General features: G+C 36.8%; 1 protein-coding gene across 1 annotated transcript in view; it reads right to left on the bottom strand.

The window, feature by feature from the left end:
* LOC129233138 (serine proteinase stubble-like) overlaps positions 1 to 24,015 on the bottom strand; it is a 72,472-nt gene that overhangs the window by 38,312 nt on the left and 10,145 nt on the right. Inside the window, exon 2 of the mRNA XM_054867201.1 lies at positions 10,111 to 10,190. Coding sequence (XP_054723176.1) covers positions 10,111 to 10,180 — 70 coding nt within the window. The 5' untranslated portion in view covers positions 10,181 to 10,190. The remainder of the gene's footprint in view (positions 1 to 10,110; positions 10,191 to 24,015) is intronic.

A 24,015-nucleotide genomic window follows, 5' to 3' on the forward strand; every position in this document is an offset into this window, starting at 1 on the left:
TGCTGCCTATGCAAATTAGATAAAAATGGAACAACGTTTAAAAGCACAAAAAAGATAAAAAGTTTTTAAAAACACAGACATGTTTCGGAGGCAATAGCCTCCTTCCTCAGTGCAAAATGAACAAATGGATGAATCAAGGTCAAGGGAGAGTTTAAATGCGTAACTGAACAAATCTTCAATTGCTACACATTGTTGGGACACAGGGCACAATTTTGTCTTTTCGCAGGCCAAGATCATTTGCAGACCTACAACAGTAGGTGAATTAGATTTTCTGGAATCCTTTTACATTCATAAAAACTTAAATAATCTTTGCAATGAGTCTTTTGCTGTTCCGCATTTTTCTCCAATCTTATTCAATCTTACATGTTAGAATACGTCATATTTTGCCTCAGCACTCGCTGATAGCTGATTGGTCAATGTTTTTCCGGTTACGCATTTAAGGGGTCTAAGGACCTTTAACCTTCAAAATTTTCGAGTTTCTGGAAAAAATATATGTCATGCATAATTTAATTCTGAACAATTTGATACCTTATTTATTACCATACGCCAAAAACTTTTCAAGTTATCATACAAATGCGTAACTTTTCCCCCATAGAGATTTATGTTACAGCAGCTGTTTAAGCCTCTTTTTCTCAGGCGCTGGTTTCGCTGATTTCTCGTTTTGCGCGCATGATATTTCAAAAAGTTTCTTATATATTTCCGTAAAACTTATAATGCATGTTTGTCTGGTTTATTTTTATGATTTGGACCTAAATGTTTTTTTTTTTTTTTTTTTAAATATTTATTTATTTTTTTGAACTTTTATAAGTTAATATCAAAATTTTCCAAAATTTTGGGGGAAAACTCTGTTTTTTAATATTAACTTTCATTTTTATAATAAAAATAAACCAGTCAAACATGCACAAAAAGTTTTACGGAAATATATTACAAACTTTCTGAAATATCATGCACGCAAAACAAGAAACCGGCACCTGAGAAAAAGTAGCTTAAACAGTTGCTGTTAACATAAATCTCTACGGGGAAAGTTTACGCATTTTTACGATAACATGAAACTTTTTTGCTTATGGTAATAAATAAGGTATGAAATTGTTCAGAATTAAATTATGCATAACATATATTTTTTCCAGAAAGTTGAAAATTTTGAAGGGCAAAGGTCCTTAGAACCCTTAAACTCTCCCTTGACCTTGATTCATCCATTTGTTCATTTGGCACTGAGGAAACAGGCTACTGCCTCCGAAACATGTCTGCGTTTTTAAAAACTTTTTATCTTTTTTGTGCTTTTAAACATTGTTCCATTTTTATCTAATTTACCTTGCACAAAGCTATCGCTTTTCAATCTAAAGCCTATGCAATCAAAACGCTATACCTGGGCTCATATCTAGTTGGGATTGACCTATATCTAGAAATTTGTCCAAATCCGTGACCCTCAAGGTCGTGTCGTTTGGTAGTAAGCAGTAACCCCTTGAACTTCCCACACTTTCTCCCTAAGGGGTGGTCGATGTTGGAAAGATTCCGAGAAGGCTTGTTTCGGAATGTACTTTGGCTCGGCTGTCGTTGCACCCGAAATGTTCTCTCTTTTTTGACATTTAGGGTAACGGCACCAGTGACAAGCAAGGGCAGGGGTGATTGTGTTCCGGTATTTTACCGAATTTTCGATATTTTCGGATGTATTTCCGGTATTTTTATGTCCGAAAATACCGGAATTATGTTTTTTTTTTCTTATGCTTTTATCTCCCTACCTCCGCAATTTTTTAAATTATGCAATACTCATCAAATATACCTGCAAGAGCCTTAAGATGGACACCTATCCCTTAAGATGGACAAATAAATGTCAAGATAAACACCAGCTCAAAAGTAACTTTGTAACCCATTAAAAGTTTAATCACATGTACACACAATATTTTGACTCAGAACTATTTAATACTATGGCAAAGGTGCACTTAAGTAATAAGGGTCAAAGATTACACCCTCACCCCCCGTTCTCGCTTTGAAACTTTCAGGTACTTTTTGATGAACTCACATCAATCACCCCTGAGCAAGGGTTCAGTTACAGACAGTCCTAAGTTTGGATTTCTTTATCTTTACTAATAATAAAGCTGAAAGTATCTCTGTTTGGATGTCCGGAGGATGTCTGGATGTCAGGATAATGTCCGGATGTCAGGAGGATGTCTGGATGTCAGGAGGATGTTTGGATGTCAGGAGGATGTCTGGATGTCAGGAGGATGTCTGGATGTCAGGAGGATGTCTGGATCTCTGTGACGCGCATAGCGCCTAGACCGTTCGGCCGATTTTCATGAAATTTGGCACAAAGTTAGAATGTAGCATGGGGGTGTGCACCTCGAAGAGATTTTTCGAAAATTCGATTTTATTCTTATTCTAATTTTAAGCCCATTTTTCACAGAAATTTAATAAAATGGGAAAGAATTTGTTCTGAAAAACACGTGAATCTTTATCTTTATTACTATTACTTTACTACTAATAATAAAGCTGAAAGTCTCTCTGTGTGTCAGGATCTCTGTCCGGATCTTTGTCAGGATCTCTGTGACGCGCATACGTCTAGACCGTTCGGCCGATTTTAATGAAATTTGCCACAAATTTAGTTTGCAGCATGGGGGTGTGCAACTCGAAGCGATGTTTCGAAAATTCGATGTGGTTCTTTTTCTATTCCGATTTTAAGAACAAAATTATCATAAGACGGACGAGTAAATTACGAGATTATCATAACGTGGAACCGTAACATGGCCACAAGCCATTGGGCGAGATACGAAATTAACATAACGTGGAACCGTAACATGGGTACAAGCCAATTGGCGAGAAAATTCACCATACATTATTTGTAAATATACAGGCGAACCAAAAGACCTTTTAATTTTTCTATTACGGGCAAAGCCGTGCGGGTACCACTAGTAAATAATAAGCCGTGTAGGCGGGTAAAACGGGTGTTGCTGGTGATCCATGAATACGGTGCAGCCATCTAGTGATAGCAGAGTGAATTTTGTGAGCCAGTTGGTATTTAACGAGGCAGTGGGGAAAGGTTATGAACAGCCACCACGAGGTCTGCCGGTGTTTCATGTTCTTTTGAATTAAATAAGGCTTTTGTTCTGAAAATAAAGAACTTTTGCACATTTTGAAGAGAAAAAAGGAATTTTGACCATGACTCATCCTTTCCTCATCCTATCTGTTACTGGGTATCGTCAGAATTGCAGGTGTCTGTCACTGGGGATCGGATCTTTTTTCGAAATGGAGCAAATAAAAAAAGAAAATTAATTTTAATTTTGACATTTTGAATTCAAATTATGTTTTTCGCAATCACGAATGTATGTATGTAGGCGTGTGTGTTTATGTGTGTGGGGGGTATGTGTGTTTGTGTGTAGGGGGTAAGTGTATGTGTGTGTAGGCATGTGTGTTTGTGTCTGTGTGCTGGCATAAGTGTGTGGGTAGTTGTGTGTATGAATGTGTGTGTGGGGGGGTGCATGTGTGTAGGCATATGTGTTTGTGTCTGTGTGCAGGCATGAATGTGTGGGTAGTTGTGTGTATGTGTGTGTGTATGTGTCTGTATGTATGCGTGTGTGTATGTGTTTGTGTGTGTAAATGTATGTGTGTGCGTATAGTTGTGTATGTATGCACGTGTGTGTAGGACATGGATGCAACTTGGAGACGGCTTTCGCTAGAGGAGCAGCATCGTGAGGAGCCGGTCGACGGTGGTGCTGCGCAGGGTGCTGGCGGAAAAATAAAATGATAGGACGCCAAAAGCAGTCAAATGAAAGTCAAAAGAATTCATTCATTCAGATGATCCAGAAGCTGCCAAACGCTAGATGAGATGTAGTAGCACGAGAGAAAAATAATTTAAAAAGTCCATTATTAATAACTAGTGGTACCCGCACGGCTTTGCCCGTAGTTGAAAATTAAAAGGTCATTCGGTTCGCCTGTATATTTACAAATAATGGATGTTGAGTTTCTCGCCAATTGGCTATGTTCATTCGCTCTCCCATTCCACGTCATGATAATTTCGTAATTTACTCGTCCATCTTATGACAATTTTGTTCTTAAAATTGGAATAAAAAAAGAACAAAATCGAATTTTCGAAAAAATCGCTTCGAGGTGCACACTCCTATGCTACATACTAACTTTGTGCCAAATTTCATGAAAATCGGCCGAACGGTCTAGGCGCTATGCGCGTCACAGAGATCCAGACATCCTACAGACATTCATACAGAGATACTTTCAGCTTTATCATTAGTAAAGATTTAATTAAAAGGTTCAGAAAATGGAGTTAACCTGAGAGCAATGTCTTAAGCATGTCTGTTATTGGTGCCGTTACTCCAACTCGTCTTAGTTGCCTTTTGAGCAAGAGGAACAGCCAAAAACAAAAGAGGGCCATAGCACTTACTTGAGACTTATTTTTCTTTCTTAAAAACGCAAATTTCACGCTTCTTTTTTCAATACTAGTGGTACCCGCACGGCTTTGCCCGTAATAGAAAAATCAAAAGGTCTTTTGGTTCGTCTCTATATTTACAAATAATGTATGATGAATTTTCTCGCCAATTGGCTTGTACCCATGTTACGATTCCACGTTATGATCATTTCGTGTATCGCCCATTGGCTTGTGCCCATGTTACGGTTCCACGTTATGATAATTTCGTAATTTACTCGTCCATCTTATGATAATTTTGTTCTTAAAATTAGAATAGAAAAAGAACCACATCGAATTTTCAAAAAAAAAAAAAAAAAAAAAAAATTCGAGGTGCACACCCCCATGCTACAAACTAACTTTGTGCCAAAATTCATGAAAATCGGCCGAACGGTCTAGGCGCTATGAGCGTCACAGAGATCCAGACATCCTACAGACATCCTCCGGACAGAGAGACTTTCAGCTTTATTATTAGTAAATAAGATGAAATTTTGAAACTACTGCTAAATACATTATTCGACATGTTATCATTTCTACCGAAACGTAACTAGCAAACTAAAGCAAGGAAAATTCAACCAATTACTGTCTTCCTCCTTGCTGCGTGCTTCAAGGCTGACCTACAGTTTGCTGATTGGTTGGTTGTCTCTTGTCGCGAATTCCTATTGGTTGACCCATTTGGTATATACAGTCAACTTTCGATGACTCGGAGTCTTGTAAGTCGAATGTTCCTCTATCTCGAAGTTTTCATTGGTTCCGAATATTATCAGTGTTATTCCAACGCTAAGTTGTCTCTATGTCTCGAAGGTAACAGCTTTTAAGTCGAAGCTCGCTTGAAAGTTTTGTTTTCAATTCATGCACGAAACTAAAGCAAAAGCATACGATTTTTTTGAGCAATCACGATTGCTTATTGCTTTCATTTGACTGTTTTTGGCGTTCCTATGATTTTATTTTCCCGCCAGCACCCTCTGCAGCAACACCGTCAACCGGCTCCTCACGATGCTGCTCCTCTAGCGAAAGCCGTCTCCAGGTTGCATCCATGTCCTACACGCACGCATACACAACACAACTACATACACAACTACACACACACACACGCACACACATACACCTACACACATATAAACACACGCATACATACTGACACCTACACATACAAAAACATACACATACACAACTACCAACACATTCATGACTGCACACAGACACAAACACATATGCCTACACACACATACACATACCCCTACACACATACACATACACACACATACAGACACCTACACATACACACACGCACACAAAAACATACACAAACACATACACATAATTACCCACACAATCATGCCTGCACACAGACACAAATACATATGCCTACACACACATACCCCCCCCCACACACATTCATACACACAACTACCCACGCACTTATGCCAGCACACAGACACAAACGCATATGCCTACACACATATACACATACCCCCTACACACAAACACACATAACCTCCACACACAAACACACACGCCTACATACACACTCGTGATTGCGAAAAACATAATTTAAATTCAAGATGCCAAAAATTCAAATTAATTATTTCTTTTTCCTTTAACACAGTGCTTTCTGTTTTCAGTTCGCATGAGAGAGGAATTCAATCGCAAAATGCTATAGTACAGCTATAGTAGTATCTCCTATCCTCTCCCAGATTCTGTGAGACGAGCGTGCTGACGCTCGTCTCACCGCCGTGTCTTTTCACGTGTCTTTTTCCGTGTTGGACGTCGCCGTGTCTTTTTCATCCGAATGTTGATGAAAAAACTGTACAGTATTGCCAGATAAAGTGAAAAGTAGCGGATCGGGTTGCATTTTGCTGCATTTAGCGATCTAAAACTTTATTGTGCCGGCTATTTTTGGGCGACTTTAAATGTTGTCTAAATTTAAAAAAGTAGCCTTCTTTTCTGTGGAAGACATAAACAATTGCTTTTTAAGGTGTTGTAGTACCTCAAAAATGATGAAACGATCAAAAAATTTTTTATTGCTTATTTCAAAACAAAAAACTATTCTGAACACAGGGGAAAAGTTTCAATGCTTTAGTTCAAATATTTAAAAAGTTATGCGTGGTTTTAGGCCATGCTCCCTATGTGTTCTTAAGCAAAAGAAAAACTTCAAATTGCTTTTTCTCGATGATGGTTTTTTGTGTTTTCATGTCATTAGAATCCGTAAGGATTTTTTTCTATTAAAGATACAGCTTTAAAGTAATCCTTTTTGCAATTGGGATAACATATTTGACAAAACTGTGCATTGGATAAGCATTTCATAAATGACTCTAATGTTTAGAGCATGTTAAACCTTTAAAAAACAAATTTTTTTAAAAAACTTCGATTTTTTACATAATTAATCACAGAAAATTTTCGAATGAACTCATAAGAAAATGAATGTACAATTTTTTAGAGATGATTATAGTGATTGTTTTGCAAAAAACGTTTTTTAAATGAGTGCAAAAATAAAAAAAAGTTAGGAATTTTAAAAAGTTAAAAATTTCCTCAATTTTTTGAATTTTCAAAAAAAGTAGGCAATATTTTTAAATTTTGGAGATAAATTATTGATTACGAAATAAGTATGCATGTTATGGTTTCAAAGAAATATAAAATTTATATAAATTAATAGAAATTGCTTGAAAGGTGACCCCTTTAAAAAAATAATGCTTGAAAATAATGTGAGCAAGAGAAATTGAGCGACCTTGTATTATCTCGGGCTATTTTCTTAATATTTTTGATTTTTGCTTGGCCATTTCCAACCCATACTTCAGTAGGATTGAGATTTGGTTTTGTGATGTTTACTAAGAAGAATGTCAAAACGAAAATTGAATACCTTATAGCTTTGAATAGAAACGGCTTATAGCTTTAAGAGGGTCCGGGATACAAAACTCGTCAAATTTTGCATTTTTTTTATCATGTGAAAAATTACTCCGTGTTTTTCTGCTTAAGAGGACGTTTGAATCTTGTTTCTATCTTAAATAGAACGAAAGATATAATTATTTTTGCTTCATGCACCTAACTAATGTGTACTTAACTTTAAAACTTTAAACGCGTTTTTCTCCATGATGCAATTTTTCCCGATTTCTTGCATTCAAACTCTTATAAGTCAGGAACCGATAAAGATAAAGTAATGAAACTTGGAGCATGTCTTTTTCAAACAGTTTACTTTAAATTTTATTCAGCGAATTTGAAAAAAAAAAAGTTTACTGCAAAAATTATAATTAAAAAAAAATTATCTTCGAATTTTTCGAAATTTTTCTTCAAATATTTTTTGTTGAATCAATATTTTAAAAATCGCCGAATAAAAATTATAGCTTAGATATTTGTGCGCAATTCATTTAAAAAAATGATCAAGAATATTTTGAGTTATAGCAATTTAAAGCAATCTCATTAAAAAAAAAAAAACTAATTAAATTTAAATACTTTTTTTTCATATTTATGTAATGATTTTGCTCATTAAATAAATGGTGAATCAGTGCAAAAAATTTCAAAACGCTAAAGTATGTATTAAAAAAAATTTCAAAATGTGTCTCGGACCCCCTTAAACAGAAAGCTTTATTAACCCCCGACACACAAAGGAAGGGGGTCATACGTTTGAAGTGTCTGTGTATCTGTTCGTGGCACTCTAGAACCTAGACAGATGGACTGATTTTTGAAAAAAAAATAAGCGGAAACAAAAATTTATTTGAATTTTGACATCTTGAATTCAAATTATTTTTTTCACAATCACGAGTGTGTATGTAGGCGTGTGTGTTTGTGTGTGGGGGTATGTGTTTGTGTGTACGGGTTATGTGTATGTGTGTAGGCATGTGTGTTTGTGTCTGTGTGCAGGCATGAATGTGTGGGTAGTTGTGTGTATGTGTGTGTATGTTTTTGTGTGTGTATGTGTGGGTGTCTGTATGTATGCGTGTGTGTTTGTGTATGTGTGTATGTGTTTGTGTATGTGTGTGTATGTTTGTGTGTGTGTATGTGTGGGTGTCTGTATGTATGCGTGTGTGTATGTGTTTGTATGTGTGTATGTGTTTGTGTATGTGTGTGTATGTGTGCGTGTGTGTGTGCGTGTGTAATTGTGTATGTATGCGCGTGTGTATGTGTTTGTATGTGTGTATGTGTTTGTGTATGTTTTTGTATGTGTGCGTGTGTGTGTGTGCGTGTGTAGTTGTGCATGTATGCGCGTGTGTGTAGGACATGGATACAACCTGGAGACGGCTTTCGCTAGAGGAGCAGCATCGCGAGGAGCCGGTCGACAGTGATGGTGAGGAGGGTTTCGGTGGGAAAAATCAAAGGAACGTCAAAAACAGTCAAGTGAGAACAATAAGCAATCGTGATTGCTCAAAAAAAATGTTCGAAAGGAGAGTTGATTGAGAATGTTCTTAGCTAGGTTGCGACTTTGGATGACATTCATTGACGAAGATATTAATTAAAAACCTCTGAAAGTTTTTTTGCGATTTTTACATTGAAAACATAGTTAAAAATTTTAAAATTTAGTACCAAAATGAAGAGTTTTTTTTTTCTACGGCTGATAGAATGTGTTTGGAACTTTCATGCTTCATAGAATTCGAACTATAACTTTTTTAAAGCAGATTTTAAATATGGCTAAGCCTTTATTCACGCGATGGGTAACCGAATTCATTGTTGGTCGACAAGGAAATGAAAAGCAGTGATTTAAAAAGTTTATCTGTTGCTAGTTTCTATTTACAAACAAATAAAATACTTGTCATTGATTTGTAAAAGTATAAGGCTTTTAAAACGATTTTCAATTTTTCCTCTTGATTCTACATTTGCTACTCAGTCGTTTTTTTTTTTGTTTTTTTTTTTGAGCAATCACGATTGCTAATTGTTCTTATTTGACTGTTTTGAATTCCTATCAATTTATTTTCCCGCCAGCACCCTCTGTAGCATCACCGCCGACCGGCTCCTCACGATGCTGCTCCTCTTGCGAAAACCGTCTCCAGGTTGCGTCCATATCCTACACACACACGGATATACACACACACGCCTACACACATACACACACTCATGTCTGCACAGACACAAACACACACTCCTACACACACACATACACACATTCATGCCTGCACACAGAGACACAAACACACACTCCTACACACACACATACACACATTCATGCCTGTACACAGACACAAACACATATGCCTAAATACACACAAACACACACTCCTACACACACATACAAACATTCATGCCTGCACACAGACACAAACACATATGCCTTCATACACACACACAAACGTCTACCCACACACTCGTACACACACAGTACTGCATACACAACACGCACACACATGCCTACATACACACACACACGCGCGCGCACCCACACACATGTGCCTACACAAACACGCACGTGCATTCATACACACACACACGCTCGTGATTGCGAAAAACATAATTTGAATTCAAGATGCCAAAAATTCAAATTAATATAATTTTATTATTTTTTTCTTTTTAATTTTATCAACAATAAATTTTTCATGTTCATCAAGACCTTTTCAAACTAAAGAAGTGATTTAAAACGCGTCTTTTTCCAACCCTTTGGTCTTTCGACCCCAACCTCCATTCAACTTGCATTTCGTCCGCAAATTGGTGCTAAACAACAACCACATAATGAGCACTTTCACCAACAAAGACAGCAGAGTGCAGCTCCTTACCTGAGCACAGCAGAGTGACGACACACAAGAGACAAATGGACCTTTTCGTCAGCCAATCAGAACAGCGCATTGCAGAAAATCTGGAAGAGAAGATTTGTTTACTGGAAGTACAGTCAAGGACGCGAGTTCCTGTAATGAACATTAATTAATGTGGCTTGAAGAGCGTTTGCAAGATTCGGTCCGACATGGCCTCTTCATGTTTTTAAATCATTCTCAATCTTTTATTTATCCGAGGGCCGCACCGCATATTCAGATTTCTCTTGAGGGCCAGAACGTATACCAGGGGTGCCCTCCCCCCCAAAGCTCAATGGCGCTAATTCCCTGCCCCCCCCCCTCAAAAAAAATCTCAACCCTCTTTCAATTTTTTTTAGCTCTCTTTTTTTTAATTTTATTTATTTTAAATTTTTTTTTAAATGTTTTTTATTTTTTTATTTATTTTTAATTATTATTATTATTTTATAAGAAAAGATATGTGCTATGCCAATGACATGTACACACATACTTAATAAATAAGTGAAATAAAAAATATACAGAATACAATAAAACGAAATAAATAATTTTTATTAAAATTGAATTTAAAAAATAAATTTAAATAAATAAATTCGTAAAATACAAAAATCCCCCCCCCCTCGAAAATCTCAACCTTCTTTCAATTTCTTATTTTTCGCTCTCTTTTTTTTAATTTTATTTATTAAAAAATTTTTTTTAATGTTTTTAAAATGTTTTTTATTTTTTTATTTATTTTTAATTATTATTATTATTGTTATTTTATAGGAAAAGATGTGTACTACGCCAATGACATGTACACACATACTTAATACATAAGTGAAATAAAAAATAAACAATAAAATAAAGCGAAAAAATAATTTTTATTAAAATTAAATCAAAAAATAAATTTAAATAAATAAATTTCTAAAATACAAAAATTCCCCCCCCCCCAAAAAAAATCTCAACCTTCTTTCAATTTTTTTTATTTTTAGCTCTCTTTTTTTAATGTTATTTATTTAAAAAAAATTTTTTAAATGGTTTTAGATGTTTTTTTAAATTTATTTTTAATTATTATTATTATTATTGTTATTTTATAAGAAAAGATATGTGCTACGCCAATGACATGTACACACATACTTAATAAATAGGTGAAATAAAAAATATACAGAATAAAATAAAACGAAATAAATAATTTTTATTAAAATTAAATTAAAAAATAAATTTAAATAAATAAATTCGTAAAATACAAAAATCCCCCCCAAAAAAATTCCCCCCCCTCCGTGGGCCCCCCTGATGTTTACAAAATGTAAATATGTTTGATTTTTCCCCTAGATAACATAGGAAAGCACAGAAAAGAAAGAAAAAATACGAACCAAGAATTGGGTTGTTTCCGACAGTCAAAAGTAACTACTTTTAGTTACTAAAATTGATAGAAAAAGCAAAAGAAAAAAGAGAAAATTAATTTGAACATTGACTTCTTGAATTCAAATTATGTTTTTCGCAATCACGAGTGTGTGTGTGTATGCAGGCGTGTTTATGTGTGTGTGGGGGTATGTGTGTTTGTGTGTAGAGGGTATGTGTATGTGTGTGTAGGCTTGTGTGTTTGTGTCTGTGTGCAGGTATGAGTGTGTGGGTAGTTGTGTATGTATGTGTAGATGTCTGTACGTATGCGTGTGTGTGTATGTGTAGGTGTCTGTATGTATACGTGTGTGTATATGTTTGTGTATGTGTGTAGGCATATGTGTGTGTGTATGTGTAGGTGTCTGTATGTATACGTGTGTGTATATGTTTGTGTATGTGTGTAGGCATATATATGTGTGTATGTGCGCGTATGTATGCGCGTGTGTGTAGGACATGGATGCAACCTGGAGACGGCTTTCGCTAGAGGAGCAGCATCGTGAGGAGCCGGTCGACGGTGATGCTGCGGAGGGTGGCGGTGGGAAAATAAAATGATAGGACATCAAAACAGTCAAATAAAAGCAATAAGCAATCGTGATGCTCAAAAAAAAAAAAAAAAAAAAAAGAAAGAAAGAAAGAAAAAAAAAGAAAGAAAACATGTAGCCAGAAAAAACTTGTATTTTCTCAATAGTTATTTTTTATTTAATTTGTTTTTAATGTCCGATTTTGGAAATAAGGGGTGGTCTATAGGACGTCAGAAACGATGAACTTTGGTGCGCTACTCCATTTTCACGCTGAATGTTTACGTATTGTTTAAAAAAATGTTGTCATTAAGCAGTAAATCATAATAGCACTCACACACGATAATTTTGAAGGAAAGCTTTTCTTAAGCAAACATGAAATTCATTACTATCATTGCGCTACAATATTTTAATTTTTTTTCTGATGCCGATAATTATTTTTATCTAATGCCAAAACATTGTGCTCTGAGCTAATGGCATCAGTGAACGCATTTAGTCAACGCATTTTTTTTACCAAACAGATTTATCAATCTTAGTACTTCTTATTCAAAAACTTGAATTTTCTCTTAAGTTCAAAATTCAGTACGAAATTGTTTTTCTTTGATTTTGTGTATTCATTTACGTATTCTTTAATGGTCAGTTAAGGGTAACAAGACGAACAAATTAGACAATTTCTATAACTTGCGAGTTATATTTTTGTTAGTAAAATGGTGTTAATATTATTTACGCTGTTGTTGTTTTTTTTTTTTTTTTTGAGCAATCGCGATTGCTTATTGTTCTCACTTGACTGTCTTGATGTGCTATTATTTTATTTTCCCACCAGCACCCTCTGCAGCACCCCCCGTCAAACGGTCGGCCGCCTCACGATGCTGATCATCTGGCGAAAACCGTCTCCAGGTTGTGTCACTTACTTGTCTACACTTTCACCTACACACACATAGACCTACCCACACAAAGACATACACACACGCATACATACAGACACACAAACACATACACACACCTACACATACACACAACTACCCATACATACACATATCTCCCACACAAACACACATAAACACAACTACCCACACACACACATACACAAACCGCCTACACACAAAAAAACCTACACATACACCTACCCACACAAAGACATACACACACGCATACATACAGACACACAAACACATACACACACCTACACATACACACAACTACCCATACATACACATATCTCCCACACAAACACACATAAACACAACTACCCACACACACACATACACAAACCGCCCACACACAAACAAACATACCCCCCCCCCCCACACACAAACACACACGCCTACATACGCACACACACTCGCGATTGCGAAAAACATAATTTGAATTCAAGAGATCAAGTTCAAACTATTTTTTTTTTTTTTTTTTTTGAACTTCTAGAATTATACTGTAGTTAAAAACTAAAGTAAGATTTGATATTTATTTTTCAAGTATTTTTCTTAAAAAAGGAAAAAGAAACTAAAACAAATTTTAAGGTACATTTTGAAAAATTGCGCTTTTACGGAGCTCCCCCCCCCCTTTGGATTTGGTGTTTAAGCGCCCCCACTGATTTTCAAATCCCGGAAGGAAACCCCCCAAAGACAATATCGGGAACGTTTCACCTCATTTGCGGGAAATAAAATTTTGAAAATAAGGAAAATGAAATAAACACGGCTCAAAAAATATGTACAATTTTCAGACACATACAATTTTCACTCGTGTAGGAAAAGGTTTCGTTTCGGCGATCTCTTATAGTGAACTGAAGTGAAAAGATATTCAAGAACTCCTCCTCAGAAGAACGGGACAACAGGAGAAATGAGGATGCGTGCAGTGTAGCCAAATGGTCAAATCCAGATTTCCCCAATTCCCTTCCTACTTTTCCCCAAAAAGCGATGTTTTCTATCAAAATTCCCCAAATTCAAAAATTTATTTTTCCACTAATATTTTCATAAAATGAATCGACTTCCTTTAATATTTTTGTCTCCTGAAATTTTTTTTTTCTTCCCCAAATAGCGAAATTTTCTTATAAAATTCCCCAACTCTTTTTTTCTTCCCATTTTCACTTTTTTTTTTTTTTTTGCCTTCTTTAACTTTCTTTATCTTCTTTACTAATAATAAAGCTGAAAGTCTCTCTGCCTGTCAGGATCTCTGTGACGCGCATAGCGCCTAGACTGTTCGGCCGATTTTCATGAAATTTGGCACAAAATTAGATTGTAGCATAGGGGTGTGCACCTCGAGGCAATTTTTTGAAAATTCGATTTTGTTCTTTTTCTATTCGAATTTTAAGAACAAAATTATCATAAGATGGACGAGTAAATTACCAAGCTATGATAACGTGGAACCGTAACATGGGCAAGCCAATTGGCGAGAAATTCATCATGCATTATTTGCAAGTATACTGGGGAACCAAAACACCTTTTAATTTTCTACTGCGGACAAAGCCATGCGAGTGCCACTAGTCATAAATACAAGCGTCTGACCGAAAGATAAGAAATAGCCAAATGTTTTTTTTCTGCTCGCATTTACTACTCTGCTTCTGTATGTACATTTAAACTATGATTTTTTTATATATTTATCCAAGGACATTCTTCATCACACTTATTTTACACTTGTTTCATGTATTAACTAGTTACTTACGCAGAACATTGATGCGAAATCCGTAGCATAATATTCCACATAATTCGAATTCCATGAGCAAAGCTAAACCAACGCTGTTACATACAAACAATGTAACTTCTACTTCTTGTCCTGAATCTCAATACGAAAAAAATTCTTTTTTCCCCGAGGTTTTTTCTTTCCCCAGGTTTTCCCCAAGAAAAATTTTTTTCCCCAAAGAATTCCCCTCAAAACTCATTTCCCCAAAATTTCCCCAGAGATCACCAGATTTCCCCAAAATGGGGAAATTTTCCCCAATCTGGCAACACTGGATGCGTGCCCTTCCTAAATGAGTAAAATTAATTGAACTTTCCCTTTAAATAAATTTTAATTCATTTCTCCGCATCATAAATAAAATTTATTATGCTATCGTATAAAAAAGCGCGAAGTTTATTTCTGAATAAAAAATCTCCCGTTGGTCATAGGAGTAGTAATGTTGGAGTCGGAGGTCATTGCGCAAGAATACATTTTACTTAATTAACTCACTTGTTTCGGTGGGGTCAAGGGTACATAATATCGCAACTCGTCCTTAATACTTCTTTGATTGAATCAGTAATTAAAAACGAGCCGATGTGTGCATCACATGACTTCCTTTTTCTCCAATTTAATGTCATTTCCCCATTACTGGCAATTTTAATGCGATTATATTGTTCACTCTCTAAATATCACCAACAGTAGCCAAACTGAAACCAAATAAAAAAAAAATTTTTTTGAATTTTGACATTTTGAATTCAAATTATGTTTTTCGCAATCACGAGTGTGTGTGTGTGTGTGGGGGGGGGAATATGTGTGTTTGTGTGTATGGGGTATGTGTGTGTAGGCATGTGTGTTTGTGTCTGTGGGCAGGCATGAAAGTGTGGGTAGTTTTGTGGGTGTGTGTGTAGGTTTTTGTGTGTGTATATGTGTAAGTGTCTGTATGTACGTGTGTTTGTGTGTGTGTGTGTAGTTGTGTATGTATGCGCGTATGGGGTATGGTAGTGTAGGCATGTGTGTTTGTGTCTGTGTGCAGGCATGAAAGTGTGGGTAGTTTTGTGTGTGTGTGTGTAGGTTTTTGTGTGTGTGTATGTGTAAGTGTCTGTATGTATGTGTGTCTGTATGTATGTGTGTTTGTGTGTGTGTGTGTAGTTGTGTATGTATGCGCGTATGGGGTATGTGTGTGTAGGCATGTGTGTTTGTGTCTGTGTGCAGGCATGAAAGTGTGGGTAGTTTTGTGTGTGTGTGTGTAGGTTTTTGTGTGTGTGTATGTGTAAGTGTCTGTATGTATGTGTGTCTGTATGTATGTGTGTTTGTGTGTGTGTGTGTAGTTGTGTATGTATGCGCGTATGGGGTATGTGTGTGTAGGCATGTGTGTTTGTGTCTGTGTGCAGGCATGAAAGTGTGGGTAGTTTTGTGTGTGTGTGTGTGTAGGTTTTTGTGTGTGTATATGTGTAAGTGTCTGTATGTACGTGTGCTTGTGTGTGTGTGTGTAGTTGTGTATGTATGCGCGTGTGTGTAGGACATGGATGCAACCTGGAGAGGGCTTTCGCTAGAGGAGCAGCATTGTGAGGAGCCCGCCTGTCCACGGTGATGGTGCAGAGGGTGGCGGTGGGAAAAATGATTAGGACATCAAAACAGTCAAATGAAAGCAATAAGCAATCGTGATTGCTCAAAAAAATCTACAAATTTGTCGCCAAGTTGGCGACAAAACTTGGCGACCAAAAGACTGGTGATATATCACCAAGTGTATAACGCCACTTGAGTTTACAAAGAACTTAACAGTGATTTCCCCCCAAAAAGGGGCAAAAGACCCCCTTTGGAGCATCCGAATGCAACCAAAATTGAAGGTGCACAACTAGACCCCACTAGGAGTCCACGTATCAAATTTCAACTGTCTAGGACATCCCGTTTTTGAGTTATGCGAGATACATACACACATACGCACATACATACGTACACACGGACGTCACGAGAAAACTCGTTGTAATTAACTCGGGGGATCGTCAAAATGGATATTTCTGGTGTCTCTACGTTCCTAGGCATATATCCACGTGTTTGGGTCGAAAAAAAAACTCAACATTCATTCGGGGGTGAGAAAAATGGAAATGAAGGCCGATTTTTGAGTGAACATTTTTTCGCGAATACAATACTTCCTTTTTTGTAAAAGGAAGTAAAAAAAAGTGTATGTGTACCGTAGAATAGCTAATATTATACACTTCCGTCTTATAAGAAAATGACACATTCTTAACAACACATTCATAATATTGATGGAAACGGCATGCAACACCAAAACTTAGTCTCTCAGTTTGATAACCTACCTAAGTCCTCGTGTTGTAATCAATGCAACTATGTTTTTAATGAATTCCACTCTTTATTGCAGTAATTGGATGAATTTATATAGAGGGCTTTGAACTGAAATGGTATAAAACTCTGAAGAAGATTTTTTACGTCCACATTCGAAGTAAGGTATTGTATTGTATATGTGTTTATTTATTCGTTCAATTATTTTATTCACTCATCTAAACTATCCTTTAATAATCAAACAGGAAAAAAAAAAAATTCGCTTTGTCCCATGAAAACAAAAATATAAAACTCACATTTTTGAGCAATCACGATTGCTTATTGTTCTCACTTGACTGTTTTGATGTCCTTTGATTTTATTTTCCCCCCGCCACCCTCCGCAGCATCACCGTCGACCGGCTCCTCACGATGCTGCTCCTCTAGCGAAAGCCGTCTCCAGGTTGCATCCATGTCCTACACACACGCGCATACATACACAACTACACACACACGCACACACATACACACACACACAAACACATGCACACACAACTACCCACACATTCATGCCCGCACACAGACACAAACACATATGCCTACACACACATTCATATACAGAACTCCCCACACACTTATGCCAGTACACAGACACATACACACACACAAACACACAAACACATGCACACACAACTACCCACACATTCATGCCTGCACACAGACACAAACACATATGCCTACACACACATACACGTACCCCCCCACACACATTCATATACAGAACTCCCCACACACTTATGCCAGTACACAGACACAAACACACATACCTACACAAACACATATGCCGACACACACATATACATACCCCCCTCCCCACAACTAGACACACACACACATGCTTACACACACATACATGTGTGGGGGGGTATCTGTGGGTGTGTGTATGTGTTTGTGTGTCTGTATGCATGTTTACATACCCATACCCCTACACACAAACACACTCCCCCCCACACAAACACACACCTCTACATACACACATTCGTGATTGCGAAAAACATAATTTGAATTCAAGATGTCAAAATTCAAATTAATTATTTTTTCTTTTCATTTCATTTTATTACTTTCTTCTATATCTAATATATAGAAGAAAGTATTGGATTCGTGCAAATTTTCGATTTTCGAATTTTGACGGATTCGAATGTTTTGAGGTGTACTGAGTCCATTTCGACTATTTTTGGAAAATGTCTGTCTGTCTGTGTGTGTGTATGTATGTGTGTGTGTGTATGTGTGTGTGTCACGTCTGTGTGTGACCAGTTTTTTGTGGCCGCTCTACAGCAAAAACTACCGCATGAAATTGACCGAAATTTGGTACACATATGTGCCCCTATGTGAACTTGTGCCCATTGGTTTTTGGCGCGAATTCCTCCAAGGGGGGTGGAGCAATGGGACGTTTTTTGAGTTACGCGTGCTTGCTATTCCTCAGGAAGTAACTGGCGGAATCAAACAAAATTTGGTCCATATGTTGCCATTATCAGGAACAGGTGCTGATTCAATTTTGGTGTCAATAACGCAAACGGGGGTTGAGCTATAGAACGTTTTTTTTCGTCAATTGTGACTGCTGTATCTCAAGAAATAATGAACGGAATGAAAGAAAAATTTATCGGCAAGTAGCCCTTAGTGGGTATAAGAGCTGATTTTATTTTGGTGTCAACAGCTAAAAAGGGGGTAGCGCAATCACCAGTTTTTTTTTCCATTGTGAGTGCCCTATCTCAAGAAGCAATGCTACGTTCTGGTTGAAATTTGGAATATATGTGAATCCATATGTAAACAGGCTTTGGTCATTTTGACGCCAATCGCTCCAAGAGGTGTTGATTTTTTTTTTTTTTTTGGTGAATAAAAATAGCTTTATTAATGCAACATTAATTTCTTAATGTACTGTAGTTTATAGAAAAAATGTTCAACTTGTTCATCTGGAAAAAGTAAGTTGCCTTAAATGTTTCACTTTGACACACGTTCCCCAACATTAATTAGCTTTAAAGGATCCTAAAGGACATTTTGTAAGAACCCCATGAAAACTTCGGAATGAAAAATTGCATTGGGGGGGGGGAGTCACTTCTTATCTACTCTCTAGTGCCCCTTCCAAACTCTTTCTGTATCCTATGCCACGTGTTTCTTCGCTTACCAAGTTCGATGGTCGCGTGACTTCTTCTAACGGTTCGCTGAATTCGAACAACTTTCGCTTGCGCAATCCCTTTGTTTTGTTCGAAAATGTTTTTTGGTAAGAAGTCTCATTCTAAGGAAGACACTTTGTGGTTTGTTTTACGTTCCAAACTTTTTCATCCCCTTTCTTTTCTATGCCCAGTGGCGGCGATTCGGGGGGGGGGGAAGCAAAAGCCTCCCCTCCCCACTTTTTATGGTATTTTTTTTCCAACATAGGAACGAAAACTAGAAATCTAAAGGAATGTTTGTATGTCATCCATGAACTCAAAAACTACCCGGCAGATTTGGCTGAAACTTTCACCGTTTGTTATTTTTGGTACTGGGAATGTTTATAGACCCGTTCGAAAAAAAATCCCTTTTTTATTCCAATTTAAGTCACAATCCATGGGATAAATACGAAGAAAATGCAGAAATGAATTCGCGTGAAAGATCTCATTGATAAGAAATGAGCTGTTGCTATTTTTCTTGAGTTTGAACAAATAAATTCTTTCTTTATTGTTTTATGGCTTTTCATGCAACGGGGGGATTTAAAACTTTTTCTATTGGATATTTTTAGCGATGGATTGATCTTGCAAACTGCGTGAGTACAACATTTGAGTAGAGTCACTGGATACCTGGACCGATTATTATGAAAATGGCTATATATATGTATTTTTCCACGGAGAAGGTGCATCATAGGCTCATCGAAGCCACTCGCCACCAGGTGGCACTGCAGAGTAGCCACTTCTGCCCCATTCGACCGAATGTCATGAAAATCAGTATAATGATGTATTTTTTTGTTGGCGTAGCAACGCGCGTCGGGTACAGCTAGTTATATATAAAAAACAAAAGAGCAGAACTGTCTAAAGTTTCAGAACATAATTATGTGTTTTACATTGTATATCTGTTTATGAAACATTATTTAGCAAAAATATTTCGCAAAAATATATACACACAAACACATACACACACTCATACATACAGACACCTACACATACACACATGCATACATACAGACACTTACACATACACACACAAACACCTACACGCATGCATACATACAGACACTTACCCATACACACACAAACACATACACACACATACACATTCACACATGCATACATACAGACACTTACACATACACACACAAACACCTACACGCATGCATACATACAGACACTTACCCATACACACAAACACATACACACACAACTACCCACACATTCATGCCTGCACACAGACACAAACACATATGCCTACACACACATACACATACCCCGCCCCCCACGCACACAAATATTCATACACACAACTACCCACACACTTATGCCTGCACACAGGCACAAACACACGTGCCTACACACACATACACAAACACACATACATACAGACACTTACACACACACAAACACACATACATACAGACACTTACACACACACAAACACATACACAAACACAACTACCCACACATTCATGCCTGAACACAGACACAAACACATATGCCTACACACACATACACATACCCCGCCCCCACGCACACAAACACTCATACACACAACTACCCACACATTCATGCCTGCACACTGACACAAACACACGTGCCTACACACACAGACACAAACACACATGCTTACACACACATACACATCCCCCCCCCCCACACACACGCCTAATTACACACACACTCGTGATTCGAAAAACATAATCTAAATTCCAGATGTCAAAATTCAAATTTTTTTTTTTTTGCCCCTCCACTTTTCAGTCCCAATCGCCGTCTCTGTCTATGCCAGAAATGTTTTTATAATTTTAATAATTTCCGATTCCAATAGTTGAAGGTTGAAAACAATTTCTTACTTTTAACCAGTTTGAGGGAATTTGTGAACATTTGTGACAACGGGTATGGAGACACACCGTTACTAGCTATGTTTTGACAACTTTCCAGCTATGTTTTGACAACGATGACAGTTTTTATGGCTTTTAGATTAATGAAACGAGTTTTGAAATGTTACTGAATTTTGAGTCACGTTGATTGAAGAATAATAGGGAAGTTTTCGATTTTTCAATTTTATTTTTATATGATGGAGTAAGATGTATGAACATCATAGGTGAAAAAAATTTTGCGATACGATAAGTAGTTTTTTTTTTAAATTAATTTTTAAAGTTCAAGCGCTTGTGACATCAAATGGCACAGGAAGTGACGTCATGCGCTCTTCCGATTGGGGAGAAGCCGAAGGTCACGCATTCGACTTCGAAGACGAAACGTAAAAGGCTTATCTCCTCGCATTTAACTCCTCGCGTTTCTGGAACATTAAACCTCTCACCCTCTCGGAAATATTCGAATATCATCATTGATGTTACTTGAGGAAGATTATTTAGATTGTGCTTTAACGAATCCGGTCTGCATAGTGTGTTCAAAAGGATTATTGAATTTAATAAAAATATAAATATCAGCACACTCAAAATGTCCGTAGCGAAAGCAAGGGATCTTCGGGTGTGTGTAGTTGTGTATGTATGCGCGTGTGTGTAGGATATTGACGAAACCTGGAGACGGCTTTCGCTAGAGGAGCAGCATCGTGAGGAGCCGGTCGCAATGATGCTGCGGAGGGTGGCGGTGGGAAAAATCAGCGTAACGCCAAAAACAGTCAAATGAGAACAATAAGCAATCGTGATTGCTCAAAAAAAAATCCGCCTAATTTGTCGCCAAGTTGGCGCAAAAACTTGGCGACCAAAAGACTGGAGATATATCGCCAATAGACCGACAAATTATAACACAACTTGAGTTTACATCGAAATTAACAATGATTTCCCCCCAAAAAAGGGGCAAAAGACCCCCTTTGGAGCATACGAATGCAACCAAAAAAGAAGGTGCACAACGAGACCCCACTAGGAGTCTACGTACGAAATTTCAACTTTCTAGGACATTCCGTTCTTGAGTTATGCGACATACATACACACATACATACGTACATACAGACGTCACGAGAAAACTCGTTGTAATTAACTCGGGGATCGTCAAAATGGATATTTCGGGTGTTTAAACGTTCCTAGGCACATATCCACGTGTGGTCGAGTCGAAAAAAAAAAACTCAACATTCATTTGGGGGTGAGCAAAATGGAAATGAAGGCCGATTTTTGTGTGAAATTTTTTTTCGCGAATACAATACTTCCTTTTTTTTTTTTTTTTTTTTGTAAAAGAAAGTAAAAATGTTACCCAAAAATGTTACTAGTGATAGTAATCGTCTGATAGTTTAACAGTAATGTTTAAAAAATGATAAGTAGAATTTTGCTATTGTAACATTCTTATTTATCGTCTGACGAAAACTGCGTCTGTTGAATCGCATGAATGTTATGTTCTGGCAACGGAGGCGTTGTTTTGACGGAGGAGTTGTTATGAGATTTTAACAAGTTAGGGCTATGTTGCTGAAAAAAATCATCTGTTTTTCAAAAGTAATTTTGTTTAAAAATATCAATAATAGAAGTAGAATTGTTCTTTTGCTGCTAGTTTTTTTATAGTTTGTGACAAACTTCGCTTATGTTGAGTCTTTTTATAAGTTATTTTTCAACTATATTTTGGCAGCAGTTAGTTGTAATGGTTTTTTGGAATATGAAAACAAATAAAAACGAGTTAGTATGAGGTTTTATTGGGTTTTGAGTCACGTTGATTGAAGAATTATTCCTGAAGATGTTTAATTGTTTTGAAAAAACAGTTTGAGAGTAATTTAATAAAAAATATCTATCTTTACTAACAATAAAGCTGAAAGTCTCTCTGTCCGGAGGATGTCTGTGACGCGCATAGCGCCTAGACCGTTGGGCCGATTTTCATGAAATTTGGCACAAAGTTAGTTTGTAGCATGGGGGTGTGCACCTCGAAGCGATTTTTCGAAAATTCAATGTGGTTCTTTTTCTATTCAAATTTTAAGAAAAAAAAACTATGATAAATTACGAAATTATCATAACGTGGAACCGTAACATGGGCACAAGCCAATTGGCGAGATACGAAATTATCATAACGTGGAACTGTAACGTGGGTACAAGCCAATTGGCGAGAAAATTCACCATACATTACTTGTAAATATACAGGCGAACCAAAAGACTTTTTAATTTTTCTATTACGGGCAAAGCCGTGCGGGTGCCACTAGTTTAAAATAAAAATGAAGCAGAGCAGTTGAATAATCCTACTTATTAAAAATAGAATTATTCTACTGCTTTTCTTTATTTTTATTTCTCGTTTGAGAGAAACTTTGATACTGTTGAATCTTGTGTTTAGTACTAGGTGGATCCGCCCCCTGCTTGCTTCGCTCGCCAACTCCATTTCGCCAACTGCGGAGGGAGATATTATTGATTTTATACCTTTACTCCTTGGCTGTTCTCGGAATATCCTCAGGATTGAATGTTCGGTCCCTTAAGGTTTAGAGGGGTGAGGCAAGGCAGAATGGCTTACCCTGGATGTGCTATATCCTAAGGTACAAGTATTGACCTGGTAGGCATTGCCAGTCCGGAGGAAATGAAGGTAACAGACACGCACACACAGACAAGCGCGTACAGGTAGGTTTTAATAGTATAGATTTTACAGCTGTGCTTTGGTAATGGTTACAGATAGCTTGGTTTTTAGAAAAATAAAACAATTAAAAACTAGATTTTATGATACTCCACCAAGTTTTGAGTCTTGTTTCTTGATTTAAATAACATTAATAAGGGAATAATTACATTTCTACATTTTTATTTATCGTTTGGAACACATTTAGCTTCTGTTACGCACGTCATTTTAAAAATATATTTTTTTTTCAACGGGTCCAGTTACTATGTTCTTTTTTAGAATAAGAAAACGATTACAAACGAGTTATGAGATATTACAGAACCACTATGAGT

This window comes from Uloborus diversus, unplaced genomic scaffold, assembly GCF_026930045.1.
Source record: "Uloborus diversus isolate 005 unplaced genomic scaffold, Udiv.v.3.1 scaffold_18, whole genome shotgun sequence".
NCBI classification, from domain to species: Eukaryota; Metazoa; Arthropoda; class Arachnida; order Araneae; family Uloboridae; genus Uloborus; species Uloborus diversus.